The sequence below is a fragment of the Syngnathus acus genome, chromosome 16, assembly GCF_901709675.1.
Source record: "Syngnathus acus chromosome 16, fSynAcu1.2, whole genome shotgun sequence".
Lineage (NCBI taxonomy): Eukaryota > Metazoa > Chordata > Actinopteri > Syngnathiformes > Syngnathidae > Syngnathus > Syngnathus acus.
Window position 1 is genome coordinate 4,869,889 of NC_051101.1, and position 15,766 is coordinate 4,885,654.

General features: G+C 39.6%; 1 protein-coding gene across 3 annotated transcripts in view; it reads left to right on the forward strand.

The window, feature by feature from the left end:
- LOC119135934 (nuclear factor of activated T-cells, cytoplasmic 1-like) overlaps positions 1-15,766 on the forward strand; it is a 50,051-nt gene that overhangs the window by 7,135 nt on the left and 27,150 nt on the right. For all 3 annotated transcript variants that reach the window (XM_037273957.1, XM_037273954.1, XM_037273955.1), the window contains 3 exons: positions 6,982-7,184; positions 7,992-8,164; positions 8,641-8,781. In XM_037273957.1, the coding sequence (XP_037129852.1) occupies positions 6,982-7,184; positions 7,992-8,164; positions 8,641-8,781 (517 nt within the window). The remainder of the gene's footprint in view (positions 1-6,981; positions 7,185-7,991; positions 8,165-8,640; positions 8,782-15,766) is intronic.

A 15,766-nucleotide genomic window follows, 5' to 3' on the forward strand; every position in this document is an offset into this window, starting at 1 on the left:
GTTGACTTGGTGTATAGGGCTGCTGTTAGAATTAGTACCCCCTGTAACTTTGCTTGGGGAGGGGGGAACCTATTCAAATTTGCTACACTTGAAGAAAACACCCCCAAGCAGACACACAACGAGTCAGTTGATGTCTAGGGTTCACCGTTTTAAAATGGGAGGGGGTGGGTACTTATTGTCACGGGTTAATTTATTCTAATAGGGTTTCTGTTAGAATTAGCACCCCCCTGTAACTTTGCTTGGGGAGGGGGGAACTTGTTAAAACTTGCTACACTTGGTGAAAACACCCCCAGGAAGACACAGAAAAGGTCGGTTGATTGTTCACAAAATTAGTTGGAAAATAAATCAAGTCTAAACAATAAATACATTTTATCTTGCATTTTATTTTTCATTATTACTTTCGAGGACCACCTACAATACCGCCACGGACCACTAGAAAGCGGCGGACCACTGGTTGACAATTTCTGATCTACAGTATTGTATTGTGTTTAGAGATCAATTTGAATTAGATTCTATCTATTGCAGAAAATTTTATTCTTAGCATCAGGCGGCTCCTACTGACTCAATTAGCAATGATCAGGACCAACACGATTGCTTGGCAAACACTTATAGAGGACGTTAGCCAACAGCAGAGCTCATCTTTGTTTACACAAGGTGGTGATCTCGCAGAGCAACTATTCAAAGAAGACCACTTTGACTAAATTGGGGATTTAAAACTTTAGAATAGTCATCTTTAATAAATGTATTAAGAAAAAAGAGGAGCCATAAAACATTAATCCAGGGGATTATCTTTTTGTTTCTTTCTTATTACTAGAACATTTCAGTGTTGCTGGTCTAACCCCTTCATCTGCTTAGTCTAAGATTTTGATAGGAACGCAGGACCTTTGTAAATAATATGTTGACCTCGATATATCAGTGCATCCTGATGTGCTCAGTGTCAATTTTGTAATCATATTCAGCATATGTCAGGTCTGTGCACCTTAACGTCCAAAGAGGCCCCAATCACGCTAGACTAGGCATGCACAGGCAACAAAATGAAGATATGCTCATGTATTATTCCGAGCACACGAGAGCCTGATTACAAATATAGGGTCCCTCTTCTTCATTCTTCCATTTTTTTATTTAATATGTCTTCAATTGTGTTGTTGTAATCATGAAGAATAGGACATGTCATATTCCCCAGCGCCCAGTAGTAATGAGTGGCAGGCGGTGGATGGGTGAGGTGCAGTCAAGGAGAATAAGTCAATAATGACACAGGGACACGGGTGTAGGAAGCAGCCAAGGAAGTGTGTGTGCGAAAGACAGAGTAGAAAGAATGAGAAGGGGAAGAGGGAATCAGCGCAGCTGGGGCTTGGTTGGGCAGCCTCTGGAGATGCTCTGTATCCTGCTGATTAGGGCTTTGGTGCCCCTGAGGTTGGCTGAGCTTGGTGGTAGTCGTAGAGGCAGGGGGGGATGTTTGTGGTAAAGAGTCACAATCACTGCGCCCTTCGGACTGCCCCTCCCCTTGCCACGCTTCAGTGCCCCCCTCTCAGAGGGAGTTGAGAATGTCCCTCCTTTTGAACTGCTCATCCTTCAACCATTCCCCAAACCTACACAAGCAGGACACCCTGCACTGAAACTTAGTCATGCTCATGGGCACAAACAATGAGTGTCAGGTGACATGTGTTGGAAAGTAACAAAAGAGATAGATTAAAAACATTGAGGGGTACGGGGTTTAAACGACATATGAACAAGTGGAAATGCTGAACTGCTCATTTATTGTTGTTGACACCTCCTAAAACAAGCAGCCATATTTTGCTTTGCCCTAATATCTAACATTCAGGGAGGCATGTGAGAGGAAACACGGCATTTAAAAAATAAGAGAGAGCTGGAGGCAATTATTAGTTTTGCACAGCCCAGTTCTTATTAAAAATATGTGTAATTTCCTACAATCTCTTTTGAGAGCATGTTTAACACTTTCATCTAAGGTGGCCATGTTTGATCCTTTGAACTCACTGCAGAATCGCTGCTTTTTATGAGTCTCAATGCAACTCAATTTGATTACATTCCAAAATGTTGAAATTTATTCTGGACTTGCTTCTGACTCCAACTTCAAACTCATAACCTCATGATTGGGACTCTTCGTGACACAGACGGCTGCTTTTTCACTTTATTTACAGGAGCCGACCATTGAGGCATTGAGAGGGTCTAAGTAATCTACTGGCTCCTCTCATAGTTTTCCAACCAATCTGTTCATTTACCACAAATATGTCAAAAGTCCACAAAATGATTTTCAAAGCTGTGCCTTGGAAAACCAACAACCTGGTGTACCTATATCTGTCTGACATTGAATAATGTATTTTTGTCCAGAGGGAAACAATGGGGGGAAGTAATGCAATATGAATTGTTTTCATTGTGATTATTGTGAACTGACTCTGATCTAAAATGTGGCTTCTGATGGAAATGATGCAACAGCTTTCAGGCTCCGATTCCATCAGCAAACGCACAGACGTTCAACAGGCCCTTAGTAACAAAAGACAATAACACCTGTGGAGTATTAACCCGAACATACAGGACAATCCTGCACATGCCTGCTTCATACAGGATAATGACAGGCCTATAGGGCTTTCTGCCTTCCTCAGTCACACATACACACAACCTCACTCTCTCTCTCATTAGGGCTAAAGCAGCAACAGACATGGTGTAATTTCAACAGGATGTGGCCATCATCCCTATTAACATGTGCGTGACTTAATCCCCATCTCCCTTCTTCTGATCGTATATGTAATACACATCACATTTGCATTATGTTTTCCACCACTGCTTCATGAAAGACCTCAAGGAAACATGTGTTAGGTCCTTTGTGCATGTAATCATACTTTGGATCCGGTATTTACTTTCTGTGTAATTTCCCAAAGAAGTACTGTACACAGTGTACAATCTCTAATTTCTTATTAGATGTAATGCAACCGCTTATGTGATATCAGTAAGGTAGTGTTTTTAGAGTCATCAGAACCATTTATTTCATATATTTATGCCAGTGACAAATGTTGGTTCCATTTGGAAAACAGGTTGTTGTGAACTTCGACACAGGTTGTTTTTAAGTTCTCCATTGAAATATTATTTATCAGTTTGGGCTGGCTGACATTGCCCAGAAAAAAAAGTAAGAGTTGGATCACATGCCAATACATGACATTTTATTTTAATTAGTCCGTAAATAAAGTGCCTCAGAAGAAACAAAAAACTGCTAGCGATACTCTTGTTGGGATTTTCACCCAAAGGCTCTCGCTTACCTGTGACCCTGGAATGTATCCATCCATCCTTTTTCAACACCACATCTCCTATCCTGTGTCGCTGGGGATGCTATCTCAGCTGACATCGGGTGAAAGGTAGACGACACCCTGAACTGGTCTCCAGCCAGTTGCAAGGCACAAACCTAGAATATACCCTTGGCAAATAAGGATGTAAACTGTAACTGGAAATAAAAGCTCAACTGACTGTCTCTTAAAGTAAAACTTGATAAACCACCCAGCCTTATTGCTTCAATGAATTTGCAGGTTCGGTTGAAAAAGGAATTCAAGGGCAAGGTCTACTCAACTCAATTCTTGTAAATTTCTAATCGTATTCCTTTAGCCCTAAGGCAAATTTGATCTAACAAGAACATTTTTTGCAAATACTGTAACTATTGTTACAATATCACAACACATATTCTGCATGGCTTCATGATTAATGACTGCAGACAATGTGAATTCTGTTGTTATTCAATACAAAATTGGTGGATGGTGGAATAGTTTTTGAAAGAATGTAGAGCCGTGATGAGCGTAGATTAAATTGGATCCAGCTAACGCTTGTTGCATGACTGTCAGTTTATGGCAGAAAGGCAGATAGATGTGTTGCCGAAAAGACTAAATCCTTTCTTGTTTCTCCTCCCCTTTCCCTGCCAAAGGAGGGGTATTTCACTGCTGCTACTGATCTTCTTTTCTCTTTTCCAAATCTCTGCGCCACGTGTACGTCTTCAAGTCACCACTGTTCTCCAGGCGGTGATGAAATCAGGAAAATAAGTCCGCCTCTGCAGGCCTGCACAGTGTATTGACACTCAATCAGGAGGGAAATGTCCAATCCTCTAGAAAGTCATTTTAAAGCTACACAAATATTGAACAACTGAAAGAGATGATTTATGGATCTTTTATGAAGTATTTTCAAAAAGTCTAAAGACACAGTAGTGGCTCACAAGCCGATGAATGATGAGAAATTACTTGAGGTGCACCTTCCTCTTCATTTTCAGCTCGACACCGCTCCACGTCATCAAAACTGACCCAGACAATACATCTGCATCCAATTACACAATTAATGCATCAACTGCCATATCCACAATGTTTCTAGTTGACAGATTGCTTTGCCACATTTGCTTGCAGTGGGGGTTGTACTAGCTGACACAGAGGCAGAGGTTTGAATTCTGCAAATCACGTCTCTGTTCTGAAGTTAAAAAATAAATATGAATAATAAGCAGTAAAAAAAAAAAAAAAAAAAAACTGGACCACTCATCTGGTCCAACCACATTTTGAAGGAAGCCACAGTGGTAGACCACAATCAAAGTTTGAAGCACCATCTTGGACTCCCCCCTTTGGTAATTCTGAAACATGGAGAAGTTGTGCGTTCTTCTCCAGAATTTGAATGAGCATCACTGAGGTGTAGCAAGAAGGGGCAGCTTGGTGGCACGGGGAGAAGGTCATAGGTGCACATATGTTAAAGAAATCGTTAGAAGTCCAATTGAGAGGGCTGGTAAAAAAGTCTAATGTCACAAGGACTTCCCCGACCTCACGAATCATTTCCTCCACTCCATGATCTCACAAGGATTCAAGTGGGGACGCCACCATCTTTTTGTGCAGTGAAGGGATAACCACCCTCCAACCTAATACCCCGTCCCCCTCTACTGCCTTTCGACGTGGCAGTTGAGGTAATGATTGGAGGTCACCAAAATATATTGAAAAAACAGCTTTGTGCCATGAATGTCTGGCTTATATTAAAGCCTATGCTGTCATCTGTCAGATTTTACCATCAGCAATTGTGCTCTAAAGAGTCAATCGAAGTAACTAGTAGCATGTGCGGCTATGGATAATTACTACTGGTGGCACAGTAAGTAAAGTATAACAAGAAAAAGGGGTCTGGTGGTGAGATCACCTCCTAAATGAAGTGGTCCCTTGGGATGGCAAGACTTCAAGAAGCTCCTGACCTGGGCCTAACTCACCGATGACTTTCATGTGTGACTTGCTCACAGGTTGAGGCAGCTGCTTGAGGTCCTCAGTGCAGTGAGGGGAGAAAAATACAGTAAAATTGGTTTTATGTAAAAGTACTCTTCAACCTGTTGAATAATTTTTCAATCATTCGTTTTTAACATACTGTATATAAATCATAATTGTGTACTAAAAAAACACCTTGAAAGCTGCTTTGTCACATTTTGCACCAATTAAGTCTATTATTCTAAATTACTGACCAAATCCAGTCAACCTCAAACTGAGTGACTGATATTTATTTTTCATAGGTAGAATTGGAAATATGAGCATTTGTCATTGCTACTCAAGTAAAAGCCAGAATGCAAATGTTACGCCATGGTGTTTATCCTGTCTTATTTTCTTAATATCGGTTCAAAGTTTCCTTGTCTAAAAAAAAAAAAACCTTCAAACCTGTGCTCAAAATCTGTTCTCAGTCAAAGACATACAGTAGGTTGCCAATGAAACACTAATTTCTACAAAGGTCAAGTGACATACTGTACCTCTTTGGTCCTCTGCCCGCTTTCCTTATCCATATCCTTTCAAAACTAATTATAACCCTATTAATCTGATCCTGTCATAGGTTACATGTGGTATTTATTTTGTTAGGTGACTCAGTCCATTAGACAAACAGCCAGGGTCTTTTATTCCTTTCCACAGTACTGCTGTTTTCACTCGGACTGAGCTCAAAGAAAATTGGTCTGAGGTGATGTGCTGGTGTTTGCTGGGGTAATTGACCAATTACTGTGATTTTGTCAGATGGCCATGGCTTACTGAGCCTTGGTTTTGAATATGTGATCATTCACAGTAGAAGCCGTACAGTCAAGTAGCCAACTGAATACATCCAACACCTCTTTGATGGATCAAACAGACTTTTCTGGATTCTTAAATCAACATATATTGTTTATCCCCCCCCCAAGCGCCCAACATCTGCTTATAACGCTGCATAAACACTGAAGTGTAAAGTCTGAGCATATCCTGGGAGGTCTGCAGAAGACAGCTGGATTCCAGCACAAATCCAGATTTGGTCTGGTCAGAAATCCCTCATAAAGTATCAGTTGTCTTCTAGAATTTGCAGCCCAGCATGTCTGTTCAGATTTCTGTGCCATTACCCACTTGGCTAAATTATATGATTGGGTTACCTTAGACAGTCAGAAAATGATCCTTGCTGTTGAAATTAAATTGGCAGCAGTTATTCATCTGCCATTGACCAAAACGTCAACAGTCCTTTTAAAACTGCTCAATAAGATGTGCTTATTAAGCGCTGTCAATACAATGTGTGTCTGTCTGTCTGTCTGTCTGTCTATCTATCTATCTATCTATCTATCTATCTATCTATCTATCTATCTATCTATCTATCTATCTATCTATCTATCTATCTATCTATCTATCTATCTATCTATCTATCTATCTATCTATCTATCTATCTATCTATCTATCTATCTATCTATCTATCCATCTATCCATCCATCCATCCATCCATCCATCCCTACCTCCCTCCTCCCTCCTCCCTCCTCCCTCTCCCTCTCCCTCTCTCTCTCTCTCTCTCTCTCTCTCTCTGTCTCTGTCTCTCAAAATCTCTCTCTCTCTCGCTATCTCTCTCTCTCTCTCTCTCTCTCTCTCTCTCTCTCTCTCTCTCTCTCTCTCTCTCTCTCGTATTCATATGTATGTGCTCCACAAGATTTTAAAACCCGCTGTCGGCTCTTACCTGACTCGTTTGTTGTCCCGCCAGCTCTATGGCTACATGGAAAGCGAGCCGCTCACCCTCCAGCTGTTTATCGGGACCGCAGACGATCGCCTCCTGCGACCACATGCCTTCTACCAGGTCCATCGCATCACTGGCAAAACTGTCTCCACTGCCAGTCACGAAGTACTGCAATCCAACACAAAAATTCTGGAGATCCCTTTGCTTCCAGAAAACAACATGAGGGCTATGTGAGTTATCTTAGAGCTTCACGGGTCCATGATTAATATTTCATTTTCCACATTTTGACCTGCTCTACTTTGAGAAAAACAGGTCACAATTCTCTCTCTCTGTACCATCTTAAATTTTGCTTTAGCTCCAAAAGCAGAATTCTTGATGAGAGACAGTGTACATATGCACCGCCTAAGTAGATGAATGTTCATATACATATAGCATTTACTTTTATCCTGGGAGGTATATTGTATGAAATAAGTACACACATTGTTGACACACTTTTATGTTGACACAAAAAACTGCGGCCAAGTATTTTTGCAGACATGTGAGCCATACAACATGAATTGGGATATGTTACTAAGAAGGCGATGGGTTTCTATTATTGTGACATGAGTAGATGTCATCTTTGCAGAAGGAAATAGCCAGCACTTTTGAAGGAACAATTAGATCTATATACATATACTAGTATATTGCATAAAGTAATAATTTCCCATGTTATTGATGTGACTGACTAGTAAGTGTAAGTCCTACTTAAGTAAAGGATATAAGAAAAAATACATTCAGCGTGAGACGTGACAGGTTTCTTTCTCTAATTGACTTCATGGTGACTTAATTAGACCAACTGTTACTTTTAAGGAAAGTACTTTTAAATGGTGTTTAGGTATCAAATCTCAGCTTTTTCGTATTTTTCTAGTATAAAAATATACATTGTTTTTTTAGTTGCAATAAGCATGATAACTCTAATTTTAAAATTCCACAATCATTTCTTAGTTTTTGTTCTTTTAAATGGTGCTGACCATCATGTGTTTTTTTATTCGCCCTAGAATTGATTGTGCTGGCATCCTAAAGCTGCGCAACTCAGATATTGAACTTCGCAAAGGGGAAACGGACATTGGACGGAAAAACACCCGAGTGAGGTTGGTGTTCAGAGTACATATCAACCAGCCCAATGGCAGGACCGTGTCCTTACAAGCTTCCTCCAACCCCATCGAGTGTTGTAAGTATTACTTTAATAAGTCTCTCTTAGACACGCGATGACAAGCCTTGCTTTTGGCTTTGCACTCATTTTGAAAAGTGGCATTGAATGGTTTCAATGAAATAAGTGTCCATTTTCGAAAGCATCTGCTCCCAATAACTTGTTTTCAATCATCAAAACAATTTCTCAAGGTAAAAGATATACTATTATACTATTGTGCATGATGCCAGACATGTGTTATTGATCTCAATTTGTATTTAATGATTAAGAACATACACACACATACTGGGGACATTTAAATTTAGACAATGAGAATGGAAACAAAATTTAGGATTATTGTTGTGATCTCCCTCGCCAAAAAATCCCCAAACTTGGTGCAGCCTCATCCCAGATTTTCTCTAGACCTGAAAATAGAACCCCAAACATTGGACTATTTTTTCTGCTTTGATCTGAGATTTCCACATTTAATACTGTATGTGCGTGTTTCCCACCAATAGCCCAACGCTCAGCACAGGAGCTTCCCTTGGTGGAGAAGCAGAGTATGGACAGCTACCCTGCAACTGGAGGCAAAATGATGGTCCTCAGTGGTCTCAATTTCCTCCCTGACTCAAAGGTGGTGTTCGTGGAGAAGGCCCAGGGTGAGTCGCAGTAAGCAGTCCATGTTTACCACATCTCCAACAAGTATACACTCTCACGCTCTTCATATCTCTGTTAAACGTGTTCCTTCCACTCTCCCCTCATAATGCTTCTTCATTCAGTTCCCTCCATCAAAATACAGCTAGACTTGCCATCAAGCCACATGTGTTGTGCATTATACCACTATATTTTTAACCAAAGCATATTTACATTTGCTGAAGTTTCCATAGCCGGTTCACTGGTGCTTGCCACGAGGAATGAATCACAACCACGGCATGTTCATTGGTCTCACTATGGCTAATGCCACATCTTGTGACATTTGAATCTGTTCACAGTTTTCACCTAATACAAGCTAGATTTACCTCTGTGTGGCAGTGACTCCTGCCAACAATGCAGTTCATTAATTTTTGCCAAAAAATGTATGAGGCAGAAATATAAACCAATATTGACCATACATTTTCTTGATTAGGCACTCCTTTTAAGCAACATCTGAGATAAATGTTTACATAAAAGCAAAAGAAAGCCTTTATTGTTTGTTTAATTATACAATTACAATTAAACCCCAGATTCCATATTGTATGTGTTTTGCTTTACAAATCCGCATGTCAGACTTGCATATCATACACCAGATCTTTTAAGGAGTTCATGATTTGTAAGGCTGAAGTTTATATATTAACTAAAAAAATATTTAATCATGATAATTAAAGATAAGTGTTGTGAAAGCGCTATACAAATAAATATGAAGTGTATGTATTGTAAACCCCTCAAAATTGCAATTATCATTTAGTTAGAAAAGTGTCAAATAGCAATAGAAAATCATCATTCTGATATCCTTATGGAGTATGTTCTAGAGAGCAGGAATGTCATTTGAATATTCCAGATTCATTTTTATGCTTCATGGACCACCTGAGCCACCTCATCTGAAGGGTCTTGTCAAGTTAAAATGTTTCTGTGCTCTTTCAAAGTGTCTTTAAAATTTAAATACAATTAGGGCCATGCTGAAAAACACACATTTTGTGTCACAGACTCATCATTTCATTAAAGGAACCAATAACTTTGTTAGCAGTCTCACCTCCTTGGTTAACTACATCCACTTTAAAAATATATATTTTTTAAATTGTGAAGCAACTGAAAAGGTGAAACAAAGGTGCAGGAAGGGGAAGTGGATGAACTTGGTCAAATGAGGCTCTTCCTTTTTCTGCATTTAACTTAGTCATGGAGGGGGTTCCCCCAGAGCACCTTTGTCCAACCTCTCATGCCATATGAGATGTATGACCTCGTGTAGGATGTATTTTCCTTCCTTCAACCACAATTTCTCTTCCTCTCTTGCTGCACTGTTTCCTTTCTGTCTCTTTTTTCACAAACAACCCTGCACTTTATCCTCATATTTTTCTTACCCCTGTCCTTAATATCGGGTAAAGACATTAACAAGTTTGGAGCTCTGCAGTGCTGAGATCCTTGCACTCTAGGTTGCCATCAAGATTTCACTTAAATTGCCTTCCGTCATTGCGGTGTGGCGCAGGAGGGTGAGTGAGGGTGCCTGACTCGTACTTAGTCTGCGTTTATGTCAACTTTTATGACCCACCACTTCCAGGGTCCCCCAAGTCAAAAGTCCATTACAAACACATTTTCACATGAACGCACAGACAACATTTTTGGCATCCTTCCTTTAAAGAAAGTATTATTTTAACTGTCAAAAGTAATTATATACACAAAAAAACTGCTGGAATTGCTGGAAATGTACGCAAATCTAGAATTGCACTGTTTGTGATCCAACAGAATAATTTTGCAGTGGATGATTCAACACAAACTTTGGCCAGAACAAAAATGATGGCACCATTTGTTTTTTAATGCACAAAACTTTGAGGCACTCCAATCAAACAAGTTTGATAATGAGACATCTTTTCACCTTTCTTCTGAGATCTTTGCTAATCCCTTGTGGGCAAACTACTCCAATTGTCTCCACAGTGCTTGCTTCAGTCCCTTCCACAGATGTTAAATAGAATTAAGATAAGTGCTCATAGAAAGACAATTATAAGTTGTGTTCGTCGCCATTCTGTTTATTTTGATTTTATCCGTGTGTTTTGGGTACCGTATTTTCCGCACTATAAGGCGCACCAGATTATAAAGCGCACCTTCAATGAACGGCCCATTTGAAAACTTTGTCCATATATAAGGCGCACCGGATCATAAAGCGCACCTTCAATGAATGGCCCATTTTAAAACTTTGTCCATATATAAGTCCATATATTTGGACACGCCTGCTGTAGTGGCTAAATATTGGTCCATATCTAAGACGCACTGGATTATAAGGCGCACTGTCGGCTTTTGAGAAAATTTGAGGTTTTTAGGTGCGCCTTATAGTGCGGAAAATACGGTAGTTATTCTCTTGGAGGAACAATGGCTTGTGACTTAGACCAAGCTTTGTGATTCTGCTTCAGAACGGCTTTATTGTACTGAGAGATTCACAATACCTTGTGCCAAATGCAGAAAAGCAAGCCTGGGACAGAACTGCAAAATGACCATCTTAAAGCATAGGAGCAGTGCTCTTTCTATATGTTCAGAGCTAAAGTGACTTGCCAAAAGCTCCAGTTATACCTCATGTGTCCAACTATTTTTTTTCCAGAAGATTTTTGGCTTGGCATTATGAATTTGACCCAATTCCATTCTCATTATTTCAAGGTATTTTGGTCACCACTGTGGCTTTGACTTTTCTAACACTCAAAAACACTCAAAGATTATTCATGCGCTCACACATTCACACTCTGGTGGTGGTGGTAAACTACATAAGTAGCCACAGCTGCCTTGGAGCAGGCTGATGGAGGCGTGGCTGATAGTGTGCGCCTACAGACCCTCCAACCACCACCAAACATTTGCACCCAGGCATACATCAGTGGAAGTGGCACTGGAGGCAAGTTGTGTGAATTGTCTTGCCCAAGGACACGACAACACATGACTCGGACAGAAGGTGATTTGAAACCCTGACCCTCAAATTACTGAACTACCCCTCTACCATCTGAGCCACGGCTGCCACACACACAAACTTAAGTGAGTCCTACTATTTCAATAATTGTCACATACTGTTATTTAAATGGTGCTGGTTGTTGCTTTACAAGGCCTAACTAAGTACTACTAAAGGATGTCCTTCAACACAGTGAAATTTAATATTGGTGTGCATGTACAGTCAGGCTCTTTGTACTGCTCACTAATCAACACCTTCACTATTGTGGTGAAAGTCATTGCTTTTGCTGCCATTTATGATCGAGACAGCTACTGAATTTCTGAGGAATTCCACAAATACAGTACAATAGCACATAGTTGAGAGGCCCCACTTAAGTAAACAATATCCACATATTATCCAAGTTAAGACAGAGGTGTTACACAAGACAAAGCAAGTTTATTCAAACATTTTATGTACGACATGATCATTCAAAGTACATTACATCAAGCATTAAGAGCATTGCAGAAAGAGGAACAAAATCTTAAATAATGCAAAAATCATAAAAAAATAATCTAAAATGATTCAAATCAAGAATCAGTGTAGATAAGATATTTTGCAAATGAATGAATAACATTGAATGCTGCAGTAAACAATGTTTTGTTGATTTAAACGAATCGGCAGTTTGAGTTACCACAGATATTCGTGGAATTTGTTTAACAGGTGAGGAGCATAAATGTTGCTTCACTTTGTTTGGTTTTGTTCTGGGAACACATAATAGGACAGTGCCAGATGACCTAAGTGGTCTGGATGCTTTGTAGGGTACTAATAAATCTTGCATGTATTTTGGTCCAAGATGATTTAGAGATTTATAGACCAGCAGCAAAATGTTAACTATTCTTTGACTTACTGGAAGACAGTGTAATGATTTGATGACTGGTGTGGTGTGGTCGTATTTCCTGGTGTTTGAAAGGACTCCATTAGAATAATCTAATCTTGAAAATAAAAGCATGAGCAAGTTATTTTACGTGTCTTGTTGAGACACAAAACTCTTAGTTTGAGCAATGTTTTTCAGATGGTAATATGCAGCTTTAGTAATAGCTTTTAAGTGGATGTTAAAATCCAGGTCTGAGTCAATAAAATTTCTGGCTTGACTTTATTGCTTTGGACTTTTCATATTTGCGGCTAGAAATAATCACTTATGTATTTTCTGGATTGAGCTAGAGAGGATTCTGGTCAATCTACTCATAGATTTGATGAATACACTTGAAAGTAATTCACTATTGTCATGGGATAACACTGAACTTTAAAGTTGTGTGTCATGATCATCTAGTATGTATGAAAAGAGATGCACCATAATCTGAGCAAAGGGTACCATAAAGATATTAAATAGAAGTGGTCCAAGAATGGACCCTTGTGGAACCCCATGATCTTTGTTCACTCAGACTCATGACTACTTATTGAGATAAATTAGTCCTTATCTTACAATTAAGATTCAAACCAGTTCAATTCAGTGCCAGTAAGTACCATCTTCACTATATTATAATAAACATCAGGTGCATTCAAACTCAACTTTGCATTAAGGTGCATTACAGTACCTAATGGTATTTAACTGTCCTTTTGAAATCAATTCGCCATTTCATGAGGTGTTTTGATTTCTTTCTGTCACTCCAGGAGACATATCCAATGTCCACATAGCATAGTACATATATTTGATGTCACTATGCTAAGGACTTTGTTGTGTCTTCAGAAAAACAGTGTACCCTGCCTACCACCCTAAGATTGCTGGCCAAGGCTCCAGCACGCCCGCAACCCTCGTGAGAATAAGCGGTTCATAAAATGAATGAATGAATTAAATCAACAGGGATGGATGTCAGCCCTCGATGTTCTTTTATAACCATACATTTATTTTCTGTAAAATAAGTTTCAAATAATACAAAGTAATCCATTTCCAGTCCTGAAAAATATGCGCACATGCAATTTAAACACTGAGATTACATTAAATGATGTATGAAGGAATATCTGGCACACCTCATGCATTGTGTGTTCTGGCTTTTCCTGGATAGAATGATTATTAGCAGCAGGTAAAACAGATAGACTGACAGACAAGAGGTGAGATAGAGAGATGGGGTAATCCTACACTCTGACTCGGAGGGGGGTGGAGCAGTGTAAGGGAATTCCCTTGTGAGCTGGATAGTTTTTACATCTGGTTGGACTGGATCATTGCCCAAAGTTCAGCAGCCTCACACAGGCCGGACCACAGCAGACAAAAGTCTGGTCCTATCCACGTCTGGTGAGGCTGAATTCTGAATTGCAGTATTTTCTACAAGTGACTAAAGTCTGTAACAAAAGCTCTCAAACGCTATTTGTCATGTCCAAAACTGCACTTCATTGTTTCCCACACCTTTTAATAGAATCCAGACTGTGATTGCCACTGTTAGATTTCATTCAAACTCAACTTTGTTGAGTCTGGCTACCTGGGGCAAGTCTAAACATCAGACAGATTGCTCCACATATCGTACTTTTAGAAGTGTCTAGACTCCTATTTGTCTTCAACGTTGTCTCGAATACAGTTGGCACCCAGTTTTGGCACTGAGTCAGAACAATTTGAGCCACCACCCTTGCTCCAGTACACAGATGAAAAGAAGTCTAAGCATTTGTTCATGACTCAATCCCTGTCACATTTCATCTGTCAAGTCATAATTTAGAACTCACCATCTGAAATTGTTGATTCTGAGTGGCATACAGCAGGTGTTATAGCAGATGTGTGTCTGTGATTAGTCAATTTGTGTACTGTAAATATGCATTTCATTGAATACCAATGCAAATATGTATAACTTGTCAGGAATGAGACAGAATTGGTGTAAGAAGAATGCCTTTATTGTCATTGTACAACTGGTGTACAATCAATCTGTCTGTCTCTGGGTTTAATAAACAGCATTTCTCATCATGTTGCCTTTATAAATCTTGGCTAAATGTTATCATTCCACAGACTGCTTCGTCCTACTCTCCATTTTCAGAGTGATTTTCTTTTTACTCGTGACAAATTCATGACTTCCACTTTTCTTAGGACAACACCAAGAGTGAATATAGTTATTGTTAGCTTTGACGATATCTGCCGGCGAATTAGTTGTCTAGTGCAGTCCAGAAAATGCACATTTTCAGAAGTTTTTGTGTACCACTGACGTTTCAAACTGCTCCACTTATGCTACTAAACATCTGCTGAGATTTTGCTCTGGCCAGTTTCCACTATTTAAGATGTCATCACCTGTCTAGTCAGGAAAATGAAATAAGAAGATAATATTAACGATTGAGGACGTCCTTGAAAGAAGAAGCCAATCCCTACATGTGGTCTAATTATGTGATGACTTTCTGTCTGTGTTACTATTCGCAAGCTCATATACACCTTTAAGCGAGTCATGGGCAAGTTTACAAGTTTTCATTGAAGAATGTGTCCATCCATTTCTCATCTTAAGCAGGCCTGGATTCTAGCCAAAAGGTTTGCAGACGTGACACGACAAGGGTTTGTGTGTGCGCTTGTCTCACGTATTTGCAATTAAACAGAGAAGTACAAGCTGATGATGATGATGTGGCTGCATCTTGCGTGGGTGAAGGCAGCATGCAAGGGGAAGCTTTGTCGGTAACAAAAGTATTTTGCAGATGTAGCGGGGAAAAAGAGGTGAATGGAAATTTTTGTGGTTATCAGTTGAACAGCACTCTTGATTTGCAAAGCAATGTCATTCTGTGCCGCATGCAAGGTCAGTCTTTAAGTTATTAGCAATATTAGTTATGACCCATAAAACATATAAGATAATATTTATAGGCAAGTACAGAGGAAAAGATGTATTTAAAGGAATTTGGAGTTAACGTGACTTATAAGATTTCACTCTAAGTGTCTCTCTGAGGTTGGTCAGATACCCTTTTGGTTCCTGGTGGTCTTCTTCGCTCTAACTGATGGGACCTCCAGTCCTTTCTCTCTCTCTTCCTTTAGTCATTGCGTCATTACGCAGAGAAAAAAGAAAAACAAATGGCACTGGGATCAGTGCTAC